We start from the raw sequence: 16,436 nt of genomic DNA on the forward strand, positions 1-16,436 counted from the left end.
CGAATTAGGAATGGCTGAAGTTGAGGTTAAAAGAGGGAAACTTTGGACAACTACTGGAATCATTCGTAGTGGAAAGACATATTGCTTCATTGAAGAGGCTCTGTATGTGGCAAGCTAAACATTTACTAGGTTTATGAATCTTAGATTTCTGAAATTCACATTATGAAGTCTGTTCCTTTTTCGCATTGGCAGGTATTTGAGTGAAATAGGAGAGTTGCAGATCTTAGGTAGTGAAGATGATGTTATGATCCCATTGAAGGACTTGTATGAGAAAGTTGCAGATGAAAAAAGCGGTTGCTGTTGGGAAAACTACGAGGTTTATAGATACTTAAAGGGTCTTGGTTACATCCTAGGCAGGCATGGGGTTTCTTGGACGTCAAAGGATGCTGCATTTACGACACCAAGTTGTCAAGAAGAGTCAGTTTGTTCCGGTGAATGTCCTGAAGACAAGGATACTGTAGCTAAACTCTTGGGAGATATGCAGATCTGTGATGCTAAAGCGGTGTATGACGTGTATTTGCCGAATAGCAGATTCAAGAAGTCTTCTCCTGGTGAACCGAGCTTTGTGGCTTGCTTCTCGGGGTAAGCACTTTCGTTAGCTAGAACTATGAAAGCAAGTTTGCTATTACACATCTTACTCAATATACTCATCCTCTTTTACAGGGACTCTCCACCAAGCAGAAAAGATATTAAAGTCCTGCAAAAGCTCGTAGCTGCACCATTAATGTTTTGTCATATCGCTCAAGGCCGTGCCAGTTTCTTTTCCTTCAGTTCCATAGACCTCCCTCTCTTACCATAAAACGTAACAAAAGACTGAATGATCTTGTATTCTTTCGACAAAGTCAGAAAACAAAGTAACTTTGATGTTGCGTATATCATGACTCATGAGGTATAATATGTACGACTCTTCTGTTTTTCTACAAGGGATGAGAAGAATTTTGTAAAAGGCTTCAGGAAAAGAAAATGGAAAGACGAATGCTTTTTTTGAGTGAGATTGCTTGTATCTTCGAAGATATCTAAGGACAGCCGAGGTTTTTCAGGTCCCTTGGCTTGGCAAACCACGTTGGTGTAATTGTTGACAGTTTCGGATACAAGTCCTTGTATGTTCCAGTTATCGCTGTTTCTGCAATTCCAGTGACTTCTATAAGATCTGCAACTCATCAAGTGTCAATATGTTAGAGAAAGAGAAGAGCTGATCAGACTTTGCTTTACAGCTAGCTTGCTATATAGATGGAGATTTAAATGTGACCTTTGAGCAGCTTCTTCTCATAAGAAAGTCGAGCAATGGCATATACGATTCCTGCGGCAACTGATACAGGAGACCTACTGCTGCAATAAGTAGAAATATGGTTTCTTTAAAGTCTGCTGTTGCATCATATATCTGCTTACTCATCCACTAAATTCTAATAAAACTGCTCAAATGATGAATGTACCTATCAGTAATTCTATCATAATCTTCCGCAGCTTCATGAGCAGCTTTAACAGCATCGCTATCCAATCCAAGTTCAGAACAAAACCGCTTCTGCAGATGAATATAAATGTCAGTAAACGAGAGCTATTGACCAGGTGAGCAATACAACAAAAGTTTAATGCACAAACTCACTATAAAGTCAACAGCTTTGATACTCATCAGCCAATTTTTGTTCATCTTCAGTTTCTCAGCTATGAACCCAATTGCCTTGGTAATATCCAGTATAGGGGCTTCATTGGCAACAACAGATATTTCTACAACAAAAATGGTTTTGAAAAAGCTGATTCAGCTACAATACCAGAAGCTAAAGCAAGAAATGAACCAGGATCTTTCAGGTTTCAAGTATACATACCCCCCATAGACCGAGTATTATCACTGTATCGACAGGCAATGTAGATACAAGCAGCAAAAAGGACGTTTGGTTCCATTCGTTCCTTTCGTTTCTTTCCTATGCAATACTTCTCCACTTCCTTAAAGATCTGATTAGCGTGATCCTGCAGATCAAGAGACACACCAGTTCAAACTTATCCGTATACTAACTATTCTAACAGCGACAAAACAAAAAAGCTTATTTACCTTGACCCTCGCAGGAAGTTTCAACCTGCAAAAAATGGATGAAGCAATATTTAACTCTGATCATCTTAAATTCTCTGCATGTGTGATTGAAGTTCTTGTCTAAGAATAGAGAGAATGAAATAACGGTACCCATCGGAGATAGCTGAGATGGAGACGATGACACCATCGGACGAAGCTTTACCGGAAGAAGCAGTAATCGTCTCGGGATTCTGCGAATTTCCAAGAGTAAGGGACAAGAAATCATCGGAGGAACCATTCTTTAGCTCGGTGGTAACGATAGAGCCTGTATCAAAGCCAGGTTGCAGCGAATATTCATCGGAAGAAGCAGTATTCATCTCGGGGTTCTGAGTATTTCCAAGAGTAAGGGACAAAAAACCATCTAAGGAACCATTCTTCAGCTCGGTGTCTACGGTAGAGACTGGTTTCAACGAGACAACGAATCTTCAAGATTAGGGGACAAGAAATCAACAAAGGAACCATTCGCGGGATCGGTGGTGGACCTGGTTGTGACAATGGACAGATCACTATTGCTTATCGGATCACTGAGACGACGAACAGTATCGTTCTCTTTAACATCAACACCATCTTCGAGACCACAATGGGAACATCTTTTGCTTCTCGCAACGTGATCAGTGACAACAGTGGCCTTCTTACATCCCCTACAACAGTCACGCCACACCTGCATCATCGGAACCCTAGTTTCTCTATCCTGATTTTGCGATTCCTTTGATCTCTTCTTCTTTCTCAGTGCTGAGTATAGAGTCAGGCGGAGATTTCGGAAAAAAAAAAGTGGAGGGACTCTGAAACAGAGTTAACGGTTGCTTCTCATCTTATTTTATAGACCAAACAAAAAAAAAGAAGGGTGAGAGTTCAGCTGTGTTACGGTACACGTAGATACAACAATATGAAGCGTTGATATAATAAGATGGGGCCCTTTAAGCTTCGATCGGACGGTCTTTATCGTTTCGAGATATTACGAAAGGAGATGGAACGTTGTGCCGTTTCAAGGCTCCGTCACTAAAACCAGTGCCGTTTTTTTGGCTGTTTGCCTGAGGAGTCACTCTCACCGTCTCACGTGAGTCTTGTTGAGTCCTAAATAAGAGTTCAATCATAAATGATTAAACGGTCCAGTCTATTATTTTTTTTTTTATATGTAAATCAAAACATAATTTTGGTTAGAGAAATTCTCTTAGATAAGTGGTCAATATCCAAAACTATGTTGTGAAGACTCTAAAAAGTAATTAATATCGAGTGTTTTTGGCCTTATATTTTGGGTTATCACGACTCACGAAAGGGTCTTTTATTATTTGCGTATTTTACAATTTCTCAGCAATTGGAGTTTACCAGAACACATGCTTGTATATCTAAGTGCGAAGGAGAGGATATCCAAATTAGAAGAACACACATCACATGCAAAAATGTGCAATCTAGTGCATTCTATTTTCAAGAAACTGCTCTAGTTTGATACGTACGTGTCTTGAAACTTTTATAATCAAGGTTTTTCTTAACTCAACTATATATGTATTATGTACATAGAGTAAGAAATTGTGTTAAAAGAAAAGAAAAGAAAAAAATACTAAGTAGAGAAGAATTGTTTTATACCCCGAAGAAAACTCTGGTATTGAATCTGATCACCCATTGGTATTGGAATTGTATCACTAAACTCGAGAAATATAGTGACTGACACAAAGAAAACACTAGAAAATTCGAAAATTTTAGTCTGACCATCCGAATTGGTATTTGAATCTGATCACAATAATGGTAACTGGTGGTAAGTACTACTGGTAACAAATCCACAATAGTAGATAAACCCTTTAATTAGGCGATGGTGATGTCCCACCAGCTGAGCTGACCAATTCACGCCAAAGTTTTATTTTATTCGTCTTCGTAAATCACGAATCTTTTCTTCATTTTAAGTTTTCCTTATAATATGTTTGAGCTAACCAAAAAAAAAAAAAAATGAATACATAACTGCATCTCAATTCTCCATTAATAACACTTTCTTTAATGTATTGACGATCGAATGTTAACATATATCCCCTTTATAATGTACTAATGATCCTCCCACCTTAACATCTTCTAACGAAGATGCATCATATGAACCAGTCCAATAATTATAACAAGAAAACTATAGTGGATAGAAGCAAAGATTCGAATATTTTCATTACGATTTAATTAAAATAACCATATAAAGGCTATAAAAAAAATTTCATTTCAGTCCACAACTAATTTTTATATTAAAAATCCCAAAAATAGAAAATTAGGAATAATAAAAGATTAAAAGAGACTAATCGGAGAGGACAAGAAAAGTAAAGCCCTTCTCCTCCCTGCCTTAGTCCTGCCTCGACTTCTTTGACACGGCTCTCCTCGTTGTTTGTTTCAATCAGCTGACGAACGAAACTCGATGAAAGAGCCAAAACATACTACTATTTTAAAGAAAATAACAGTTTCATCGAAAACAAAGCTTCAATTTGAAACATCCTCTCTCTCTCAAAAAGTCTTCTCTTCTCTGTTTCTCTCTTGATGTAAGAGAAAGCAAAGCACCAAAAAACCCATATTATAATTTTTTAAAAACCTCTCTTTTATTTATCTTCTGGATTCTCTGATTCTTACTCGCAAATACCAAAAAGCATCGTAAAAATCGAAACTTTCTTTGTGGGTTTCTCGTCTTTGTTCTACAGAAATATGGTTCAATACCAAAGACTCATCAGAAAAGGGGAAAAGCTTAGAGTTTCAGTTAATGAAAAAGGTGGTTCCTTTGCCGGAACCGTCGCCGGTGGTGGCTTCTCAAAGATAGCTAAACCGAAGATTATCTTAGTTCTCTTTCTCTCTTTCCTCTCTTGCTGTTACATCTTCAGCTTCTCCTCTTTCTCTCTTCTAAGTAAAATTCACCTTTTTTATATAATTACTTCCATTAAATTTTCTAGTTTTTTTTCTCATAATTTCGTTTGTGAGTATTAAAGCTTATTTAACTTGTGCAGATTCTTTTAGCAGAGAACCTCAAGGATTTGGTCCTTATGAACAGTTCATTGCTCCTCTATGTTCAGGAACCTCTAATGGTATTTTCAAATCTGTCTAATTACACTCTTAATACCGCCGAATTTGATCTTTCAGAGCTTTCTTTTTTTTTGTAGTCGCTATCTGAATTGTTTTTATCTTCATCTAAATAACATGTTCTTAGTTTAGTAACCCTCTTGGCCCCTTTAATGATTTTACAGGAACAATTTGTTGTGACAGGACCGGGTTTAGATCCGACGTTTGTATCATGAAAGGAGATGTTAGAACAAACTCTGCTTCTTCATCAGTCTTCCTCTTCACTTCCCTCGCAAAAAAGACAAACATCTCTCAAAAGATCATCAAACCTTACACAAGAAAATGGGAAACAAGTGTGATGCAAACAGTTCAACAACTCAATCTCGTTTACAGAGATCAACATAATTCTTCAGTCTCTGAATCTGATGATGTTCACAACATCGTCTGCGATGTCTTCTACGACGTTCCTGCTGTGTTTTTCTCCACTGGTGGTTATACAGGAAACGTTTACCACGAATTCAACGACGGGATCATCCCTTTGTTCATCACTTCACACCATTTCAACAAGAAGGTTGTGTTTGTGATCGTTGAGTATCATAGTTGGTGGGTTATGAAATATGGAGACATCGTTTCTCAGCTGTCTGATTATCCTCCCGTTGACTTCAACGGTGACAAGAGAACGCATTGTTTCAAGGAAGCTATCGTGGGACTGAAGATTCATGACGAGTTAACGGTTGATTCATCGTTGATGCATGGAAATAAAACAATTCTTGATTTCAGAAACGTGTTGGATCGAGCTTATTGGCCTCGTATCCGTGGATTGATACAAGAGGAAGAACTCGAGGCAGTGAACAAGACTGGTAAAAGAGTTGGAGAAGACGTGTTCAAGAAACCGAAACTAGTGATTCTGTCGAGAAACGGATCGAGGGAGATACTGAATGAGAGTCTTCTGGTGGAGTTAGCTGAGGAAATTGGATTCTCTGTCGAGGTTCTGAGACCGGATAAAACAACAGAGCTGGCAAAGATCTATAGATGTTTGAACTCAAGCAATGTGATGATCGGTGTGCATGGAGCTGCAATGACACATTTCCTTTTCTTGAAACCTAAGACAGTCTTTATACAGATTATACCAATAGGAACCGAATGGGCGGCTGAGACTTATTATGGTAAACCGGCCAAGAAGATGGGATTGAAGTACATTAGTTACAAGATTAAACCGAAAGAGAGCTCTTTATACGATGAGTATGGCAAAGATGATCCGATAATACGAGATCCTAAGAGTTTTACTCAAAAAGGATGGGATTACACTAAGAAGATCTATCTTGAGCGGCAGAACGTGAAGCTCGATTTGATAAGATTCAAGAAACCGTTGTCTCGTGCTTATGATTTCTCGATGAAGCGAATTTGACCGGTGTATAGCATTACACAAACCGGATGTTATCAATTAAAGGGGGGGTTTTTAGATTGTATAAAATAGTTTTGGTTCGAGATGTACTGTATACGTTTTAGCTATACTGTAAATAAATGGAAGAGGAACGAAAAGTTTAGCTCTTTTCTTTTGTGTCATAATACTATTTTCAAATGACTCAATTTCACAAGCTTTACTAATAACCGGATTTACCAACTAAACTGAGTTTTTCACACATTTTTCACTGAGTTAATACCAATCAAATGGGTCTTAGGGCCCAAATATTATTTTCTTTGTAGGCCCAATATATGCCAAATCTGTCCATGATTTCTCTTTGATAATATTGACTTCGAATCAATATGAAGGATATTCTATTTTTAATAATTATTGTACCTTCTTATATCATTATCATCGAGACTCATTGTTTTTCAAAAACATATATGATTAAAGCTTCTAGAAATCTGCACACAAAATAGTAAAATGGAAACAACCTGCATGTAAGTGTGACAAGTGGCTCATTCTTTTTTTTTAACATGTTCTTTTTAGCATGGGAAAAAAAAAACAATTCAACTTTTTTTTTATATACACACAAACAAACCTTGTGCAAGTAATATCCTTATATATATATTTCTTATTTTATTTCATTTGTGGGAATTTTTGTACCAATATATAATTATAAATAGTTTTTTTTTAAAAAATATTTAATTTTAAAGATATATCTTGGATTGAGATCGTGTAGATCATATAACTTTGTTTTTGTATGAAAAAACTACTTTAAGACCAAAGTAATTTTTTTTAATAGGTTTTCTGGGTACATATTCGATATAGACAGGTTTAAGTGGTTCAAGCCTAACCAAATATTTTTAGTATATTTCCTTTTCTCTAGTCTAGTACTAATTATGTAAAATAAAATAAAAAATCTAGTATTAACATAATTGCAATTTTCAAAAAGGGAGAATATTGACCCAAAAAAGATTAAATGACTTGAAACTATATTTAGACACTCATCTAAATAAACTATATTAGTATTTTTTGTGTGTAAATATTCCCATATTTATACACAAATATTTGTTTACTGGAATTACACCACATAACTAATTAATTAATTTCTATTTATTTTTTGTAATGTAAAGATAATTCTAAAATACTGTTTAAGATTCTCTAAATATAATACTTTGAGAAAAGGATATTTTTCTTTTACTAATAGTAAAGCAATCATCTACCTCCTTTTGTTGGCTATTCTACTAGCCACAGTGAAGTATCACACTTATCATATAAACTTGGTATTAAAAGAAAAAAAAACTTTTTAAAGATAAACACTATAAAATTTATAGAACTATGAATGTTGTTAGTATGGTTGATCAAAGATTTTCCTAATATACTGTCAATATTAATTTATATATCTTTTAACCAATTAAAATTTTGGTAGATTAAAGGTTTTAGAAACGTAATAAAAAGCATGATCTAAAAAGTGAAAAACCAGATGTTACCAATTAAATGTGGTTTTAGATTGTATGTATAAATTTTACCTATACTGTACACATAAATAAATGTAAGAGAAAAAAAAAGTTTAGTGCTTGTCTTTTGTGTCATAATCAGTAAAATCTCTATAAATTAATAATGTTGGGACCAAAACATTTTATTAATTTATAGTGATATTAATTTATTTATAAATTAATAATTATTATTTTATTGTGTAAATTAATAATTATTAATTTATAAATATATTTTTAATTGTTTAAATTTTTAAAATTTATGAATTGGAAAAATCTTAGCTTTTTTTATTTTTGTCGCTATCTGATCCCTTGTTTTATCTTCATCTAAAAATATGTTCTTAATTTAATAACCCTCTTGGCCGCTTTAATGATTACAGGAACAATTTGTTGTGACAGAACCGGGTTTAGATCCGACGTTTGTATCATGAAAGGAGATGTTAGAACAAACTCTGCTTCTTCATCAGTCTTCCTCTTCACTTCCCTCGTAAAAAAGACAAACATCTCTCAAAAGATCATCAAACCTTACACAAGAAAATGGGAAACAAGTGTGATGCAAACAGTTCAAGTTTTACAGAGTTCAAAATGATTCTTCAGTCTCTGAATCTGATGATTGTCACAACATCGTCTGCGATGTTTTCTATGACGTTCCTGCTGTTGTTTTCTCCACTGGTGGTTATACCGGAAACGTTAACCACGAATTCAACGACAGGATCATCCCTTTGTTCATCACTTCACAGCATTTCAACAAGAAGGTTGTGTTTGTCATCGTTGAGTATCATAATTGGTGGGTTATGAAGTACGGAGATATCGTTTCTCAGCTGTCTTATTATCCTCCCGTTGACTTCAATGGTGACAAGAGAACGCATTGTTTCAAGGAAGCTATCGTTGGATTGAAGATTCATGACGAGTTAACAGTTGATTCATCGCTGATGCTTGGGAACAAAACGATTCTTGATTTCAGAAATGTGTTGGATCGAGCTTATTGGCCTCGTATCCGTGGATTGATACAAGAGGAAGAACTCGAGGCAGTGAACAAGACTGGTAAAATTGTTGGAGAACACAGTTTTAAGAAACCAAAACTAGTGATTCTGTCGAGAAACGGATCGAGGGAGATACTCAACGAGAGCCTTTTGGTGGAACTAGCTGAGGAAATTGGATTCTTTGTCGAGGTTCTGAGACCGGATAAAACAACGGAGCTGGCAAAGATCTATAGATGTTTGAACTCTAGCAATGTGATGATCGGTGTGCATGGCGCTGCAATGACACATTTCCTTTTCTTGAAACCTAAGACAGTCTTTATACAGATTATACCAATAGGAACCGAATGGGCGGCTGAGACTTACTATGGTAAACCAGCCAAGAAGATGGGATTGAAGTACATTAGTTACAAGATTAAACCGATAGCAAAGATGACCCGGTAATACGAGATCCTAAGAGTTTTACTCAAAAGGGATGGGATTACACTAAGAAGATCTATCTTGAGCGGCAGAACGTGAAGCTCGATTTGATAAGATTCAAGGAACCGTTGTCTCGTGCTTATGATTTCTCGATGAAGCGAATTTGATCGGTGTATAGCATTTAGTCATTTACAAATCGGATGTTACCAAATTAAAGGGGGGTTTTAGATTGTATAAAATAGTTTTGAAGATGTATACGTTTTAGCTATACACGTAAATAAATGGGAGAAGCTTTATTAGACCTTGTTTATCAGGGAGATCATGATAGAGTTCTTAGGTTTTTGGGTAAAAAAAATTAATCAGAATTGAAAAAAAATGTAAGATCTCCCCTTATATAAGAGACGGAATTGTGGTCTAAGGGGCGATACGTGTCGCCATTATATTGGTCTAAATAATAATACAAAAGAGAAAAAAAAACATTTTGTCGATTTATTTCTTTTTTCCTCTCTTTCTCTCGGTTGCGATTAATCGACGATTACGATTGATGAATATGGAATCTGAAGCTTGAAGGCTTTGAATCGAATGACCTGGAATCAGAGGAAGGGTATGGATTTGAAGAGACTGGAGAGAAAGAGATAAGTAGCAACGGTGATTTGGAAGCCAATCTCCGAAGAAAGAATCGACTAACAGTTGGAGATTGATGGGGGTTGAATATGGAGTCGATTTAATCGGTAGAGAGATTGAATCAATTGGAATCAGAAAGGTATGTTTCTTAGTACAATTGTTTTATGATTAGGGTTTTTTTATTTTGGATCCAAATTGAGGGTTATATGATGTTTGTTGGAAAATTAGGGTTTTTGTTGTGCATGTGTTCCAAATTGATCATTTTATTTGATATTGTTTCACCTTCAGTTTCATTTATCATATAGTAAAGCAATACCTCTGAGTTGATTTTCTGATGATTCTCATTGTATAGTGTGGATTCAGTCTTTTTCTAGATACTAATGTTCAGGTGGTCTCTTTGCAGGCTCCATCTGTGGTCTTCATTGATGAATTAGATGCTGTTGGAAGGGAGCGTGGGTTAATAAAGGGTTCTGGAGGACAAGAAAGGGATGCCACTCTTAATCAGGTTCCAAACATTTTAGATTGTGTAATAGTCTTCTTCGGTTTTTAAGGGATGAAAAATTTATTCGTTTTGTTGTGTGTTACAGCTCCTTGTTTCTTTAGATGGTTTTGAAGGAAGAGGAGAGGTCATTACCATCGCTTCCACAAACAGACCAGACATTCTAGATCCTGCGCTTGTGAGGCCTGGAAGGTTTGACCGCAAAATTTTTATCCCTAAACCTGGTCTTATTGGACGGATGGAGATTCTGCAGGTAATGACTTGGTCTTGGTGTATGTGTTTTTGTATTCTTAAACTTGTAAATTTGCAAAGTTCTTCCGCAATGTAGAGTTTGTCCTTCGGTTCAAAGCTATATCTTTGTTTTGGTGTTGCTGTTTTAAGTCCATGCTCGTAAGAAGCCAATGGCTGAAGATTTGGACTATATGGCAGTTGCTAGCATGACAGATGGCATGGTTGGAGCAGAGCTTGCCAATATCGTTGAGATAGCAGCAATTAATATGATGCGTGATGGAAGAACAGAGGTGTGATCAATATTTTTAGTTCGAATTGTATCTGCTTTTACTTTTGGATGGGTTTGGTTTGGAATGTTAGGATAGTGTACCAATGGTAATATGGTGTGAGTGAATTTGATTAAGCTCTTGGACGTTGTGCTAGAGAAGCAGTTTAGGCTAATAATAAGTTGAATTTATTTTTGATACCAGCGAGTAATCGTATATTCTCTGTAACTCTAATGCAGTTAACAACAGATGATTTGCTTCAAGCTGCACAAATATGTATTAATGTTTTATTATGTTTTATATGTTTGAAAATTAATAAAAATGGAATATTTTTTTAATTTTATAAAATCTTAAATGTTTACACATTTATACCACTTCTATTCTATTTAAAATTTTAAAATTTTTAAAAACAATATTTTAAAAAATAAGAGACCCAAAATAAGAACCTACCAATAAAAAGAAAATTTTATCTAAGAGATCATGGATTCTTATATTCCAAACAGTACACAATTAATTCATAAAAAATTTAAGAACTCCCCTTATATGAACCCCCAATAATCTTGCTCTTAGCTTCAAATGATTCAATTGTACAAGCTTTACTAACCGGAAAATACCAACTAAACTGAGTTTTTTTACACAATTTTGAATTTTCACTGAGTTCATACCACATCCAAATGGGTCTAAGGTCTAAGGGCCCAAATACTATTTGCTTTTTAGGCCCAAAATCCCAAACATGCCAAATCTGTCCGTGATTTCTCGTCATTTTTACAGTTTTTTTGTGTGCTGTTTACAAAGTTAAAAAGTAAAAAAAAAAAAAAAAAACACCAAGATTTGCAGAATAAGTAAAAAACATCCAATTGGATCTGGGCCCAAATTTTTTTCTTTTTCTTTTTCTGTTTGATAATATTGACTTCGAATTAATAAGAAGGATATTCTATTTTTAATTTATTGTACCTTGTTATGATTATCATCGAATTTCATTGTTTTTCAAAAACATATATGATTTAAAGCTCTTCTAGAAATCTGCACACAAAATAGTAAAATGGAAACAACCTGCATCTAAGTATGACAAGTGGCTCATTCTCTTTTTTAGCATGTTAGAGAAGTGTCTGGTTAATGGGAAAAAAAAAAAAAAAACAATTCAACTTTTTTTCAAAGCGATTTCTCCTTATATATATTTATTTCATTTATGGGAATTTTTGTAACAAAATAGAACCAGAATAGATTTTGTTTCCTTTAGTAGAAGAAAAAAGAAATCTTAAGAAATCACGTTAGTTTCGTATTGGATGGTACTTTATAAATTCCTAAAGAATACTCAACGCGTTAATGCTTTTCCATATATAAACATTAATGCATACGAGATATTATTTTTTGGCAACAACTAAAGATAGTAAATTTATCCCCAGAAAAAAAGAAAACTAAAAATAGTAAAATGTTTTTAAAAATGTGTAAAGCTTTATTTAATTTTAAAGATATACTTTAGTGAGATTGTGTAAATCAGATAACATTAATTTCCTTTGATTTGGTATGGAAAAACTACATTTAAACCAAAGTAGTTATTTTTAAATAGGTTTTCTGGATACAGATTCAATTCGGTATAGACCGGTTTAAGTGGTTCAAGGCTAACCAAATATTTTCAGTATATATTTCCTTTTCTCTAGTCTAGTATTAATTATGTAAAAAAAAAAAAAGTCAAGTATTAACATAATTGTAATTTTCAAAAAGGGAGATAATTTTGACCAAAAAAGAAAGATCACCACTAAATGACTTAAAACAATATTTAGAAACACTCATCTGAATAGTTTAACACTCTAAAACAAAAACTGTGAGCTGTATTAACATATTTTTTTGTGTGTAAATATTCCCATATTTATACACAAATATATTTGTTTACCGGAATTACACGACAAAACTAAATAATTTCTAATTCTTTTTTTTTCTAATGTTAAGATAATTCCAAAATACTGTTTAAGGTTCTCTAAATATAATATCAGTTACAATAGAAAGTCTTTCTTTAAAAAAGGGATATTTTTCTTTTACTAAAAATACAACAAACTTGATTTGGATGGGAAAGCAATCCTGCTAGTAAGATTTTACTATCTATAGAAACGTTAAAGCCCACACCTTTTGCTTTTCTTATCATCATATTCTTATTCTTCAAAATAAGGCCACGTTTTGGCTAATTTACTAGATCTCTCACCAAAAAAAAAAAATAAAATAAAATAAATAAGGCCACGTTTCTACTATCTTTTAAAAGATATGACTACTGTTAAGTTATCACACTTATCATATAAACTTGGTATAAAAAGAAAAGAAAAAAAACTATTTTAAGATAAACACTATAAAATTTATAGAACTATCAGTATGCTTGATCAAAGATTTTCCTAATATACGGGTCAATATTAATTTACATATATTTTAACCAATAAAAGTTTGGTAGATTAAAGTTTTTAGAAAAGTAATAAAAAAAGCATGACCAAAAAAGAAAGAAAGAAAAAAAAAAAAGAAGAGAAAATCCTACGAAATATTAAAAAAAAAGGGAGAAGAGATGCGAAACCAAAACAAGGCGTTATAAAAGGGAAAGAAGTGCCAAAAGAAGAAAACAGCCACTCACACCAAGCAAAGCAAATTAAGCAAACCCAGCCAAATATGGAAAATTGCTACTTATAGTAACTCCATTTTTTTCTTTTTTTATACAATTATTATAAAACCTAATTTTGGTCTCTAATTTTTTCTTTTTTCTTTTTTTTTTTTCCCATCCTTAGCCCCTTTCCCAATTGTCATATTTGATCGATTTCTAAAGAAAACCTCCCTTATATATTCACACAAACTAAATAAAAATCTCTGCTTTTTTACATTACGAAGAAGAAGGGCTCTTCTCTCTACTTCTTCCTCTGTATCATCATCTCCTTTTTTGGATTTTACAGAAGCCCAGATTGATTTTCTTTGATTTGCTCAGAGAGAGAGAGAGATATGGGGAGAGGAAGGATTGAGATTAAGAAGATTGAGAATGTCAACAGTCGTCAAGTCACTTTCTCCAAAAGACGAAACGGTTTGTTTAATAAGGCTAAAGAGCTTTCGATTCTCTGTGACGCCGATGTTGCTCTTATCATCTTCTCCAGCACCGGCAAGATTTACGATTTCTCCAGCACCTGGTAAATTTATTATTATACGGAAACCAAAAGATTTTGTTTTTTTTTGTTTTTTACGTTTTTTTGGGGTTCTGTATCTGAAAGCAGAGCAAAAACCCCTGTTTCTTTAATCGTCGTGATGATTGTTTCCTCTGTTATTTATTAATCTGGTGAAATCTTTGGGCTTTAAAGGTGAAACCTTTTTTTGGTGGGTTTTTGATTTAAGGGTTCATCGTTTGGAGAATCGAGATTTTGTTTCTTTGATTAGGATTTTGTAATCGGATTAGTTTGTGAGTTTTTGTAAATAAACCCTTTAATCACTGTTGAAAAAAATGCAGTTTGATGCTATCTTTGGTATCTAAATATAGGTAGATGCTGTTGTCTGTATCAGTTTGTTAGAATCTGAAAGGCTGTTTTTATAATTCCATGTTTATTAGACTACAGATGAGTCTGTTTGTTGTATCTAGCAAAAGTGTGTTTTATCTCATCCTTTGTGAAGAAATTGATAATGTAGAAGTTGAGATTATTCATGGGTCTGTGATGATCAAACCAATTAAGGGATTTGTTTTTTTTTTTCCAATCTGTGAAGTATGGAGCAAATTCTTTCAAGATATGGATACACTACTGCGTCTGCTGTTCATAAACAAAGAGAACAACAGCTTCTACTTGGTGCTTCACATGACAATGAAGCTGTGGTATATGTCTATCCATAAAGCAGAGATTTTTTTTCTGTATCCCTTTTTCTTGATCTGATTTTGGTTTTTTCTTGCAGTTGCGAAATGATGATTCTATGAAGGGGGAACTTGAAAGATTACAGCTTGCCACTGAGTATGTGTTTCTCCCTGGAATTATATTTTGGTTTGTTCTTGTGTAAAGTTGTGGTCTTTCATTGGTTGTTTTCTGTTTGTTACCTGAACAGGAGATTGAAGGGTAAGGAGCTTGATGGTATGAGTTTCCCGGATCTTATTTCTCTTGAAACCCAGTTGAACGAGAGCTTGCGTAGTGTCAAGGATCAAAAGGTGAAGACAAAAGTACTAATTTATTCAAACATCTTGAGACAATTCTTTTGATTCATTCCTGACTTGTAAAGTTTCGTTTTGATTCCAGACAAAACTGTTGCTCAACCAGATTGAAAGATCCAGGTTACAGGTACGAACAGAGCCTCCCCAAATGTCAAAATCATAGTTATCATCAAATCTTATACAATGCTGAATCTCAATATCCTTGTTTTGTTGTTTCCTTATAATTATCAGGAGAGAAGAGCATTGGAAGAAAATCAAATCTTGCGCAAACAGGTAGAGAGAGATTCATCAATCCCTTAAATTACCTTGGTCTGGTCTTCACCATACATGACTGAGTTTAAATCTAAATCTGTTCTCAGGTAGAGTTGCTGGGGAGAGGTTCAGGACCAAAAGTGTTGAGTGAAATACCTCAAGCTTCTAGCCGAGAAGATGCTGATCCCGAGAGCTCTTCATCAGATGATGATGAGAATGACAACGAGGAGCATCATTCAGACACTTCCTTGCAGTTGGGGTAAAGTGCAAACAAAAACCCTAGCTTCTGTTACAAGCTTTGTTATTTTTTGAGGTCCCTGAGAATTCTAAACGCTTGTTTGGTTTTTGTCTTTTATTAGGCTGGCATCGACGGGGTATTGTACAAAGAGAAAGAAGCCGAAGATGGAACAGGTCTGCGATAACTCTGGGAGTCAAGTGGCTTCTGATTAATGGAATCAAACTATTCTTCTAATCATGGTGTTTAGGAATTTTCAATGTATCTTCTCGTTCCTGGCTCTGTCGCTTTACTTTTAACTTCGTCGTCTCAAGTAGAGTTTTGCTTTAAATGTTTAGGTGAACATTTTTTCTTAATCAAGAAGGGATTTGATTAATCTAATAGTATGATATTAGAATTTCTTAGTTAAAGTTCTCAACAAACAACACTATGTCTGATGAATCAATGTACATTCTCTAACAAATTACAGTAAAGTCAAGAAAACATAAACACATCGAAAACTACAGAATACATTGATAGCAAATGGTAGATGAAGAAGGTTCAGCCAAAGAAAACAACAAATCGAATCGCTCATAGACATGGTTAGTCGAGAACAAAACCATCTCTATCCCTTTGTTATACCGGCCCATTTATAGTATTGGGCCTACATTTGTTATCTGTTTTGGACTTTTAAAAAGAGATGATCTTGAACTGTGTCGGGCATTAAAGGCCACTGACAATTCAAAGGTCGCTGACGGCTTAGACACAGGGCTGCTCAGTTCCTTCCTACTCAAAAAAAAAAAAAAAAAAAAGATT

At 34.4% G+C, this 16,436-nt stretch overlaps 4 protein-coding genes and 2 pseudogenes across 6 annotated transcripts in view; 5 read left to right on the plus strand and 1 right to left on the minus strand.

Moving 5' to 3' along the window:
• Positions 1-976, plus strand: part of LOC104712403 — a 5,022-nt gene extending 4,046 nt beyond the window's left edge. Inside the window, exons 3-5 of the mRNA XM_010429302.2 lie at positions 9-102; positions 193-582; positions 664-976. Coding sequence (XP_010427604.1) covers positions 9-102; positions 193-582; positions 664-799 — 620 coding nt within the window. The 3' untranslated portion in view covers positions 800-976. The remainder of the gene's footprint in view (positions 1-8; positions 103-192; positions 583-663) is intronic.
• On the minus strand, positions 1,000-3,072 carry LOC104715744 (annotated as a pseudogene).
• On the plus strand, positions 4,376-6,631 carry LOC104712406 (EGF domain-specific O-linked N-acetylglucosamine transferase). 2 transcript variants are annotated; one of them, XM_010429305.2, is made up of 3 exons: positions 4,376-4,928; positions 5,029-5,106; positions 5,266-6,631. In XM_010429305.2, the coding sequence occupies exons 1-3, from the start codon at positions 4,733-4,735 to the stop codon at positions 6,486-6,488; spliced, it is 1,497 nt and encodes a 498-aa protein (XP_010427607.1). In that variant the 5' UTR covers positions 4,376-4,732; the 3' UTR covers positions 6,489-6,631. The 2 variants fall into 2 exon arrangements, with proteins under 2 accessions (XP_010427607.1, XP_019085334.1); XM_019229789.1 differs by having other exon boundaries at positions 4,835-5,106; positions 5,285-6,631.
• Positions 8,367-9,548, plus strand: LOC104715745 (annotated as a pseudogene).
• LOC104712408 (probable inactive ATP-dependent zinc metalloprotease FTSHI 2, chloroplastic) lies at positions 9,896-11,277 on the plus strand. Of its 2 annotated transcripts, none has more exons than XM_010429307.2 (5): positions 9,896-10,144; positions 10,409-10,510; positions 10,593-10,757; positions 10,934-11,025; positions 11,241-11,277. In XM_010429307.2, the coding sequence occupies exons 1-4, from the start codon at positions 10,082-10,084 to the stop codon at positions 10,943-10,945; spliced, it is 342 nt and encodes a 113-aa protein (XP_010427609.1). In that variant the 5' UTR covers positions 9,896-10,081; the 3' UTR covers positions 10,946-11,025; positions 11,241-11,277. The 2 variants fall into 2 exon arrangements, with proteins under 2 accessions (XP_010427609.1, XP_010427608.1); XM_010429306.2 differs by having other exon boundaries at positions 9,906-10,144; positions 10,886-11,025.
• LOC104712409 (agamous-like MADS-box protein AGL18) lies at positions 13,714-16,045 on the plus strand. The gene is made up of 8 exons (XM_010429308.2): positions 13,714-14,156; positions 14,722-14,827; positions 14,905-14,960; positions 15,052-15,151; positions 15,240-15,281; positions 15,386-15,427; positions 15,514-15,665; positions 15,766-16,045. The coding sequence occupies exons 1-8, from the start codon at positions 13,975-13,977 to the stop codon at positions 15,854-15,856; spliced, it is 771 nt and encodes a 256-aa protein (XP_010427610.1). The 5' UTR covers positions 13,714-13,974; the 3' UTR covers positions 15,857-16,045.

The sequence above is a fragment of the Camelina sativa genome, chromosome 9, assembly GCF_000633955.1.
Source record: "Camelina sativa cultivar DH55 chromosome 9, Cs, whole genome shotgun sequence".
Lineage (NCBI taxonomy): Eukaryota > Viridiplantae > Streptophyta > Magnoliopsida > Brassicales > Brassicaceae > Camelina > Camelina sativa.

What these genes read in the sequence shown, in the direction of transcription:
- LOC104712406 (XM_010429305.2), top strand. Translation starts at nt 4,733, where the DNA reads ATGGTTCAATACCAAAGACTCATCAGAAAAGGGGAAAAGCTTAGAGTT. An exon ending in CTCCTCTTTCTCTCTTCTAA is followed by an intron (nt 4,929 to 5,028) that starts GTAAAATTCACC and finishes TAACTTGTGCAG; the next exon opens with ATTCTTTTAGCAGAGAACCT. An exon ending in ATGTTCAGGAACCTCTAATG is followed by an intron (nt 5,107 to 5,265) that starts GTATTTTCAAAT and finishes ATGATTTTACAG; the next exon opens with GAACAATTTGTTGTGACAGG.
- LOC104712409 (XM_010429308.2), top strand. Translation starts at nt 13,975, where the DNA reads ATGGGGAGAGGAAGGATTGAGATTAAGAAGATTGAGAATGTCAACAGT. An exon ending in TACGATTTCTCCAGCACCTG is followed by an intron (nt 14,157 to 14,721) that starts GTAAATTTATTA and finishes CAATCTGTGAAG; the next exon opens with TATGGAGCAAATTCTTTCAA. An exon ending in TTGAAAGATCCAGGTTACAG is followed by an intron (nt 15,282 to 15,385) that starts GTACGAACAGAG and finishes TATAATTATCAG; the next exon opens with GAGAGAAGAGCATTGGAAGA.
- LOC104712408 (XM_010429306.2), top strand. Translation starts at nt 10,082, where the DNA reads ATGGGGGTTGAATATGGAGTCGATTTAATCGGTAGAGAGATTGAATCA. An exon ending in AATCAATTGGAATCAGAAAG is followed by an intron (nt 10,145 to 10,408) that starts GTATGTTTCTTA and finishes GTCTCTTTGCAG; the next exon opens with GCTCCATCTGTGGTCTTCAT. An exon ending in GACGGATGGAGATTCTGCAG is followed by an intron (nt 10,758 to 10,885) that starts GTAATGACTTGG and finishes TGCTGTTTTAAG; the next exon opens with TCCATGCTCGTAAGAAGCCA.